The sequence below is a fragment of the Neodiprion pinetum genome, chromosome 2 (assembly GCF_021155775.2).
Source record: "Neodiprion pinetum isolate iyNeoPine1 chromosome 2, iyNeoPine1.2, whole genome shotgun sequence".
In the NCBI taxonomy this organism is placed as follows: domain Eukaryota; kingdom Metazoa; phylum Arthropoda; class Insecta; order Hymenoptera; family Diprionidae; genus Neodiprion; species Neodiprion pinetum.
The window spans coordinates 29317941-29329449 of NC_060233.1; the positions used below are offsets into that span (position 1 = coordinate 29317941).

An 11509-nucleotide genomic window follows, 5' to 3' on the forward strand; every position below is an offset into this window, starting at 1 on the left:
GCAGCCGCTCTGATATCGTTTTATCGGTATCAATTCCATGTATCAAGCACCTCGCGTTTCAATGTAACAAAGAAAAATATGACTGCACAATAGCGTGATGTGATGTAACCGTAATGGTTACCCTAATTTACTCGTTATAGTCAAAGAATCGGTATCTCTATAATGTTAATGGTAAAAATTGCGGACTTTCAAAGTTTAGACTATTCGACGATTTTCGTTTGATTTTTTATATTACGCCTACTGTTACGAAAAAGTTACAAAAAAGAATAAAACACATTTTCAATATAAATTCAATTTGAAACGAAAAATTTCAGATTATTGCATTTAATAGTAACAAAACCGTCGGGAAGGCTATTTTTTTTTTTTTTTTTTTTCTAACTGACCACTCATATCCGGTGGAAACTTTTTCCTGCGGCCGGACTGTTTGCCGTTTCTCAATAGGTGGTTTTAAAAACCAGGATACGGTTCTTTGCAATTATGTGAGAGCTGCAAGGATGAAGGGAAAGTATTTTTTTTACCACATTCAAGGAAACCGGTGGTTTCCCTTACACGATAAGACATGATATTTTCCTGCGGTCATGGTGTAGATTGTAACCGTTTATATACTTGTGTGTAGAAATTATCGCTACGCCAATTCTCGATTAGCGTAACAATACACGCGCAGCTTTTTTCACGTAAGACGAAAGTCCGAAATCGTAGTAGATTAGAAAATTACTTTATCACAAGAATGCACTGGCGTAAAGTACCTTGCCTCTCTGGCAAGAAAGAAAAAAAATGCAAGTCTCTCTGCAACGCGATTTCCGAACACACGGAGACGTTGAATGGTCGCTGCCTTGGTGAAAATATCATCGTACCTCGTTAACGTAGGAACGTAAAGAACGGCTGTAAAAAAGTATAACGAGGAAGTGAAATAAGCTTAAATATTCGAGTCGGGGAAAGATGCATTCAAGGGAGAAGTGGACCCCGCTTTAGTTGCGCTACCTCTTTCTTTCTTTATTTCTTTCTTTCTTTCTTTCTTTCTTTTTAAACGAGATAATTTGACGCAAGGGCTGCTCAGACTGCCTACCCATTCACTATAGGTATACGTATATACCGTGCGGCCACCTATATACACACCAGAGACTACCAACCTATAGGCGTATTGATCCGATACTTACACACTGGCAGGTAAATTTGCACACAAACATACTTATGCCTGTACTTTTACGTGTCGCGAAACCGGAAGGGAGGAACTTGATGGCTATAGGCACACACACACGAACACACACACCCTGCAATTTCGTTACACGGAGCTTTCATTCTCTGATGCTGCAATTTTGAACAAACTCCTGTCGGAGAATTTTTCACATTTAATCAGAAAAATTTCTAGTCCAGTTTCTCATACCGGTCATAACGAAAAATACGAAAAATACACAGATTCGATTGTAGTTTAAATATCCCATTAGAAAGACTTAATCTCGCAGAGAACTGGCGAGAAAAATTAATCATCTCCGAATTTGACGGACACCGATTGTGAGTATTAATATTTACAGTTAAATAACGATTGTCGGAAATAAATGATTATTATCAACGAAACGAAACAAGTTTCTTTTTTTTTTTTTTTTTTATTTGCTCTTCTCGTTAGTTGGAATAATTCTGATAGATTACCGCACTGGAGTGTTTCAAAGTTTCGAATCCTTACGTCTGGCGATCGATCCTCGTCGACGACAATTGTCCTCGTTATAACCTGAAGCGTGTGATTGTTATCATCTTTTTTTTCTTCCCTTTCTTTGTTCCAGGGGGCGAAAGTAGCGACGCGCCGAAAAAGAAAGGCTTTTTCAAAAGCTTCTGGAAACGTTCGAGGCATTATTCTCTTGAAAACCAATAGCCCAGGTGCGGCCGGTTGACGAGCCGTCAAACCAATAATAATCTTCATCATCACCATCGCGGCAGTGGACACGTCGCCAATACCGCAACTACTCTCTCGAATCCGTGCTGTTGTATCGTACAGTAAAGGGGAAAGAATTTCTCTCTGGCATAGAGGAGAATTGCGGCGAGAAGATTCGAATGAAAAACGTTGCCCAATTTCCCGCGCTGTACAGAATTACGTTATTTCCCACGACAATTCCACGGTATTTCATATTGTCATAATTACCGTTGTTGTTATTATTATAATCATGATTATTATTGTTGTTGTTGTTGAAATTGTGTCCCTTCTCGTCGCAGAAACACAAGTTTAGCGAAATGTCACCCTTTCGTCAAATTTCAACAACAATTTATACCGTCACGCGGTATTGGTAAGGGCTATTGTTGTTTGTTTTATTTCTTCTTATTTTTAAATTCTTGTCAGAGAGAAGAGCGCCTTGGTGGTAATAGGAATAATTTATCTTGCTTTTTCTAACGCGAAAGTAACGTACCTGTTTTTGTCCCCGCGAAGAACGCGATTGTGGAGAAAGGTTTTATTTAGGTTTTTATCGCGTCTGCGATTGTAAACCGGTTCCTCGACTTTACGTATAATATACTTTGGCAATCGTCTTTCAGCCTTTTCAAATTTCCTAGCTCCTTCGTTCCTCGTAGGAAGTTTCTTGTAAGCACCTACATCGCATTATCGGACAAATGAGGGAGGGACTCGATCGATCTTAAACTGACGTGACTTGCAAGGTGTCTATACATCGGACCTTCTTCAAGATACGGTGGATACAAATGTTGAGTTTCGTTTCTCTTCTATTATCTCGCCATCGATCCATCTGTACTTATCATTAGATCGGCTCAGAATATGCGAAATTTACAAATATCGTATTGTATTCTTGTTGTGCCCTAAACGACGAACGGTGCAAGTGAACGGGAGTTTTTTTTATACCTTTTTATACCACGAACAAACGTCAAATATCTTACGAATCGATACGATTTTTTATATTATACAACACTGTTTAGATATTTTCGTCGTTTGTTTATCCGATTGACTTCTATTTTACGTAATAATCCTACTGCTGGATATTATTAAGGATTTGAAAGATTTAATGATTGTTAAAACTTTGAAATCTATCTTATCATTCGAAGCTTGAAGAATATGAAAGGAAAAGTTAGAATTGCCAAAGGTTTTTATGCCAAGCTATGTTATTCGGGGGGGGGGGGGGGGGGGGGGGGGGGGGGTGAAGGAAAGATTTTTGTCTTTTGGGATGACATTTTGTTTTCATTTACGTGAGTATTAACGCTATACCGAATTATATATTGTATCTATGGTAATGTGATGAAATAGAAAAAATTGAAAGTGTTCTAAACTGCAAAGTTAGTAATCACCTTCTTACATAATTATACTGACGCAAATCGAATTTAATATCGCATTTGCATAAAATGTCGCGAGTGCGTTATAATGTTGTATATTAAATCACGATGTACTGCAGTTTTTTCTCCCCTTCTTTTTCGTGTATACAAACCGAAAGATTTAACAAGATTGCGACAATTTCTACAAAAATGTCGCACGTATTAAAGATCGTTACCATGCTAGAGAAGAAAAAAAGTTGGATCAGGTAATTTATCGACCGATTTTGACGAATAAATGAATTCTCGTTTCTATCTTTTTTTTTTTTTCAAACTGTAATAAAATAAAGCAAACGATTGATCTAAAAATTATACGGTGTGATGGAAAAAAGTATTAATACAAATTTCAACTTAATGTTTTCCGTTGTGTAATACCTTTTTTCCTCAACACTCACCGCCTACGTGAACCTAGTAAAAAGTTGGTGTAAAATGATTCTGAATCACTCTAAGTTGCGGTGAAATTTTCGCAAAGAATCTAATCCAAATTTCTTCTAAGATATTTCTATTCATTTTCGTATTTTTTTTTTCTTTCTTTGTAATTAATAACTCGTACAAGTGAATATATACTTGCGGTGTATTATATATATATTTGTATAGGATATGTTTAACGGAGATATAGACGCGTATAATATGTGAATGTATATATATATGTGTATATATATACATTCATACATATACATATATATACATATATACATACATACATGTATATATATATTATACGTAGAATACGTGAAATATTTAATATATATACACGAATATGGACGAATGAAGAGAGCGTTATTAACGATAATATATATCTATATTGATATTACTATGATATATAAGTTGATAGAATCATTGACATGTTGTAATATTACTAATGAACAATATGGTACATTATATAATAAATTATAATACAATATTCAGTATAACGCAATGAAATATACCGATACAATGACGTGCGAGATTTAAAGTTACAACGTTACATAACGACATACTTAATATAGATTTAATGAATTAATTGCTGAATTAATCGATTATCTATTATACATACGCTCGTGAAATTGCTCGTATAAGCGTATTAAGGAGATGTATATCATGTTGCATTAAATCATTGACATAGGCTCTGCACTGCTGAAGGAACGAATAGAGGTGGTGGTGTGACGCTGGCACCAATCACCTTGATATCTTTTTAGCACGCGCGCTAAAATCTAAATCGTAGGTATATTTATTTACATACCATACATATATACATATTACACATACAAATTTGAATACTAAAAACCATTGAATATTAAATATTAAATACCAAATACTAATCGATAATCGATATATACGTATAAGACATGTGTGCATATTATATGTGTACGTATAATGCATGTACGCTGCGGAGTGCTTCAGAATTATGCGAAACCAGTTGGTGTCATTTTTTCTGTTTTTCCCGTGTGTACAACGGATAATTCAAATCTTCTTTTTTTTTTTTTTTTTGTTCAAGTATAGAATTTGTTTTACCGGATCATTTCTCGTCGCACCATTTAAGTATATCAGACATTTCAAATGAAATTAAATTACCGGTCACATGTAACACGTGATATGTATAATTCGGAAAAATTTCACATCCACGCATTATATGTATGTATATAGGAGGTAAGTTACGATTTTGTCTAGTTATTTATACCGCGCTCATTGCAAAATGTTATCCGCGAATTACGTGTGTATGTTACATTATACATACACTTTTACTGTAATACATTTATCTATTATTATCATCTGAACATTCCGTCGTCCCGTTTATGGTAATTTATGTCTGTGTATATAATTCCTTGACCCGATTTCTCAATTTTGGATTTTTTTTTTTCTCTTCAATTTTCTTCATGCATCCTCATCAATACATAACTTTCGCGCAGTAATATTATATTATTTTCGTTTTAATTGGTCGAATGCAGTAAAACAACCGTGATGAAGATTAGACTTCGTATATTACAATTCATATTACGTTATTACGAACTTCGAACAATTGAAATACGTGAAATATACCCACCTATTTTCGAAAATTCCAAATGATCAATTTTATATTTTACGCGCGTATGAGAATAAATGTGTTGTTATATTTGTATTTTTTTTTTTTTAATTTTTTCATAAATTACCGCGCACTTTGCAAACTCATAATCTACTCACTGTGTAGTCAACTTGAAAACAGCTTTCAAATTTTAATTTGTACTGCGCCACGTACTTTCATTAACACAACGCTTACTTTCGTAACATTCGTTACTTCCACTAATTGCGAATATACTGTCTCGGAATTAAACATTATACATTCAAGGTAAATAGCTAAATACCAAAGTTATTTTTATGAATTATTGACACTTATTCTATTAGTATTATATTATTATTTTTGTTCATTTTTCGCTATTGTTGTTGCCAGCCAACTCTTACTTCATTAAATTAATTCCAATCGTTATAATTACTGTTATGCTTTATTAAGTTCTTTTTTAAATCCAAATTCAGTTGAATTTATCCAATGGGCATTACGATTAAATAGTTTTTCGAGTTTACTATTTTTTGTCAACAATGAGATAATTATCCGGAAACTGGAGGAGTAGCTCTTACAACTTTGACGATGTACTAGATCGATACATCAGTTTTAGAGTAAACTTCAGTCGAGTATATAAATGCAAATAGGTAAAACGTGAATTGCATAATACGCCGAAAGATTTTCATTTAAGAATTGTATACTTATATGCTGCGTGTATTCTATTAAGATTGAATTACAGTATAGAATTTTTCGCGAAGTTTTGTCATCTATTCAAATTTCCAAATGAAATCCAAACAAACAAAATAAGAAGCAAAGTTTAATATTACACACATGTTGAAGGCTGCCGAAACGCGAAGAGAGAAAATAATAGCAACAACTTGAAAAACGACTTGTTTATTTTCAGGGGGGAAAATTGTCATTGAAAAACGCTGCTCCGATTTCAGGCGACACGATAACAAAAGAGAGAGAAATTTTATTGAGCTCATTCTTGTTACCTATTTAAAAAATCACAATCGTCGTGTTATAGTATATAGAATACCTCAAATAGTAGCCAATTCAAAATCACCTTCACTACATGCCTTATAAATAAATACTATATATTTAATCCACGTATCATACATTAGAATAACCTATAGACATCATCTATAATTCTTCCTAGATACTAAACACCGTTTCAGCCTCAGGTTGTAGATCAAATGAAAAAAATAAATAAATAAAGAAAGAAACATTAGATGAGAGGGGGGAAAAACGAAAGAAAATCATTCACAATGATTCTTGACACGATATACTTGCATAACAAATCTTAATCATTATAGATCCTAGGTATTTATGGTTGTAATATAGAATGCATACAATTTATTTTCGAAGTTATTCGAATAATTTTTTTCACACATGTAGCTAAACTTTATCATCGGCATTTACAAACCATGCGATAACCACTCTAATGTATATTTAATATTATGCGAAAATAGTTTGTATAATCATTGTTTACAATTCGAAGAGAAACAAAATTACTTTGCACGACGTAAAGAATAAAAATTAAACCGTGTGCCCAAACTCGCGAACGAACAACCATCGAATAGTTTCAAACTTTAGTATAACAAAACGTAAGAATTGAATCATACGAGATGTAGTAAAGCAACAGCCAGGCGTATAAAATTCTTGTAATATTGTTTTACAGTAATTATCCTTTATCTGCATTTTTTATAAGCTTGTTTAACATGCAGCAAACTGATGTGTGACGTTGTAGCGAAAATTATTGCAAGGCTGTTCATTCGCTTACAAAGAATAGTAACGACTACCACGATATCGACAATAATAATGATAATGCTAATAATAATGATACTAATAATAACAATAATATACGTACCAGGCAGAAGCAATATTGAAACCGCGACGTAACCTGTTTTTTCGCATTTATATGCATATATTATATTTTTAGTTAGAAAACGTGACTTTTACGAATATATGGTCAATTATCCATTGAACTGCGAAGTTTCGAATTTAGTTCTCGGCACCATTTGACATAAGATAAAAAAAATTTGAATAAAACGTGCTAAGATTGAAAAAAATGAACAATTCCAAATGACTTTTTCGTGGATTTAATTGATTTTACGCGAAAAATTTAGTACAAAATCCATTGATATACCTTTATGATATTGTCACTATTACTATTATTATTAATATCATTACATATTACAAAAACTGTCAAATTATCGGGCAGTGTCAACTTCATATGGAACCTACGAGTTTTAATTGACGTTTATCTAACAATTGCAACAAGCCCACTTTAATCCGGTTATATCATTATGCTGCGGCGTTTCGTGAATTTGGGCGCATAGCTGCGTTTCTTCGAATTTAAAAATAAATTATCCAACGGATAAAGAGATTAATTTGAAAAAAAAAACGAATGATCTAGTTTAAAAATATAAGGGAGAAGTGAACAACTAAAAACAATTCATATGCCATACTACATCACGTGTATATCAATATGTTTAGCACCGTTTTTACTACTGCCCAAGTGAGTTTGTGAATCGGAGGTGAAAAAAAAAAAAAAGAAGAAATATATGTGTATAATTATTGTCTAATATTATGATAACAGTAACATTGATAATTATATAATGTTGTATAGTATTATACGTTGGGCGTAAGTAACTTCATAGGTACGGGACAGAAGACGAACGAGTTTGTAGATTGCAATTTTTAAGTTCCCATGAGGTAATAGTCAAGATAATAATTATAACGATAATGATAATAATAATATTAATATTAATAACTGATAATTATCGTTAACTCAATCAATTGTTATAAAAGTAGGACCTAGACTTTTGCATGTATATTTGGTGTTTAGGGACAAAGTATTAACACTAAAATAATAACACTTTCTATCATGAAAATCTAGGTAGTTATGTAATAACACACGTGCATAAATACGTATTATTATAATAATTCACTGCAGACACACAATCAGACGATATATAGATTCATTATACTACTTTATTAACAAAGAAAAGACATTTAAAAAAATACATACGCACATTATGCAATTTTGTATACCTACCGTAGTAGAGCCGTTAAAATGCTGCATAGATATTTTATAAGAATGAAACAAAAATAAAATAAATAAATCAATAATCTATGAAGGAATTAATTCGTTGTATGTTTACAGATACTCGCACGGCACATCAAAATTCCTCGAATTATTGATAAATATTTTTTCGGATTTTTGAATGAAAATTATTCGTGTTTGATTTGATCCTTATTTCTTTTCTTGTTATTTTTACCAATCAACGAGATCGAGAGACTTGTTTCGAATTATACTCTGTCGGATGTGAAATTCTTGGTTATCTGTAAAGTTTGAAAATTTTGTCGAACATCGTGTCATTTTGAGAATAATCGGTGCATGGTGCAACTAACTCTTTGTGAAAATCAGTCCCCCGTTCATTGCACGAGAATTCTCTTTCGTGAAAAGTTACGAGAGCCTTACAATCGAAGTGAAACTCATATTCTCATTTCTGAATCTTACGACGATTAGGTAGTTTTATCAGAAATTGTTGTATTCGTTGATTTCTCTGTAACCACCATGAATTTCTCGTGATCGATGAATTGGAATAAATTTTAGGAAATCTAAAAAAACAGTTCTTTTATATCGTTCCGTGAACGTTGCGATATTAAATTTCACGGATTGGTCTGAAAGAAGGCTGCGCCAAGCTCGATTGAAGTCGATATGACGAGACAAAACCTATATAAGTATCTCCACATACGTACGTATGCCTATGCGTATGCTTAGTATACAACCGGTTTACCCGTTCTAAAATCGGTCAATGATCTCAGTGTGCCGATCGTGAAATGAGGTACGTATGTACATTAAATCCGTACAGCATCAAACCGTCGATGATATTCGCTGACCGATCAATTTTTTTTGCCATATTAAAATAAATATTCACCAATATTTTCGTAGTTTGACAAATAATAATTCACGATAAACTACAGATACTTACCTTCGATTTGTATTATCGTAGGTCGATTGTGTTCTATAGGAGCAAGTCGTTTCCCCATTATGGGGAACCAATTATACATCTCACGGTGAAATGAAAACTTTTTCATCATAGTTCTACTCGACATATGAAAATTAAAAACGTTTTCGCACAGTGTTTGTCTGATTAGCAGAATACTTTCAACGATATTCGTCGGAAGCATTAGTCCAGGTTGCGAAAAAATAAAGCGAGTCAAAATTTAGCTTCGTACTTCCAACATTTCAGGGACTGTGCAAATGATTTTTTCTAACGGAACAAGTAACATAAGAAACAATATTGTTCATGATTGCCAAAATGGCCATGAGTGAAAATCAAATATAACTCTTTGTTCAAACATTCGCCACAAATTGAAACCAAAATCGCTCTAATTTCCCCGAATTCTAGTTTGCAATCGGAATTTTCGCTGACTTGCTCCTTCAATCTCAGTCTTTTGTTATTCTACCCAAGGATAAAAAGTAAAAGAAACTGGGGATTGAATCGAATGATGAACACACGTACGTACACCACTTTATACAAATTTATTATTATTATTATTATTATTCTTAACACATTCTTAATTTTGATGTATGCAAATCGAGGAAATAGAAAGAAAAAGAAGAAAAAAAAAGAAACAACACTACGCTTAAAAGGAATTATACGTTTTACAAAGCTAATATATCTAATATCCACGTTTCAAGTTCAAGACACAGATTGCGCATCCGAAGGGACAAATAATGGTTGCCTGACAACGAGAGTTATACAATTACTTGAATTTTATTCTCCATTCATTAATCCTTGTATTAGCAATCATCAATCATTAATTATTTTTATTTATCATTAATTAGCAATTATCAATAAAAATCGTTACATAATAGTTGAGGTGCTACTGCTGCTGCTGCTGCTGCTGCTTTGATGTTATTCCTTTTTTTTTTTCACTTTTCATTTTTCTCACCGCTAATGTACTGCTGCTCCTCTTGCTTACCGTATCAAACAAACAGAGTGCAGTGAGGCATTGTTATACATACATAATGATTCGTATATTTATAATCAATTATTATTATTGTTATTATTATTATTACAATATATGTATATAACATACCAAAACCCCCTACTACGTGTTCAGCTCGAGGGAAAGAAAGAACGAAATAAAGGAAGAAAAGAAGAAAGGAGAAGAAAAAGAACAAAGCATTGCAGGCGTGAAGAGAGGTTTAGCGAAGCTGCAAGGGTTAGGGTGAAAAAAGTTATACGTGTGAACTTATTTTCATTTCAGCATTTGAGAATAATAATATACTTATTGATTTTCCGAACAAGCTTAAAAATAAGCTCGCTCGCCTTCCCTGCCCTTACCCTTTACTCCGAAGACGTAATTTCTCTTATGTCCGATCGCTTTTCATTCGCAACCCTACATCAAAGCGTGGATACGTATAAGCATTGTTTTATTACACGCTCGGCGCAGATTTTAAAATATCTCCGCAGTCTATCTTGTTTCGCGCCACCCTTTCTTAAGACCACTCAAGACGCTCTAGATGCACATACATACGCACACGTGACACGATCGGATAGCGCGCAGCTCTTTGACACTTTTCTTTCGTTTGATAATTAACAGTTTCCTTTGTAAATTTCTGCCTCATATTGTCAGTTTTGTTCATTTCTTTCCTTCTACTTTTCTTTCATCTATATAAAATTGAACATTTAAAGAAAAGTTGAAAGTTAAAGATTAAAAATTAAAATTAAAAGTTATAAATAACAAAAATAACCACAATCACACGCAAAGCTTATCCCCGTTGCGCAACATCCTCTCTTACCGCGCCGCGATAACGCTCTTGGTGAAATTCATTCTATTGTATATATTAAAAGAACCATCGCAGCACAAGCATATCTGTAACCTTCTTAATAATGATAATAATGGAATAATTATAAAATATCGATCATAATAGTAGTAATAAAATCAAAATTATTATTAATAATAATAATAATAATGATAGTAATAATCACTTTGAAGCATCCGAAAGCGCTTACCCCAAAAAAAAAAATAAATAAATAAACAAATATGATTAATCCATCGAAGGAGAGGAACAGATGATATTGGTGATGAAACGGCGGAAACGGATTCAGGATTCGACGTACCTTTAACCGAGTCGCCCGATTCACTATACATTCGCTCTCTCTTTCTCTC

General features: G+C 33.2%; 1 protein-coding gene across 10 annotated transcripts in view; it reads left to right on the forward strand.

Moving 5' to 3' along the window:
* The window catches only part of LOC124211531 (uncharacterized protein DDB_G0287625), a 183185-nt gene that overhangs the window by 154615 nt on the left and 17061 nt on the right, over positions 1-11509 (forward strand). For 8 of the 10 annotated variants that reach the window (XM_069133263.1, XM_069133265.1, XM_069133262.1 and 5 more), the window contains one exon: positions 1779-10557. The exons of the other annotated variants lie outside the window; for them this stretch is intronic. In XM_069133263.1, coding sequence (XP_068989364.1) covers positions 1779-1867 — 89 coding nt within the window. In that variant the 3' untranslated portion in view covers positions 1868-10557. Of the gene's footprint in view, positions 1-1778; positions 10558-11509 lie in introns of those variants that run through there. 10 annotated transcript variants of the gene reach the window in all.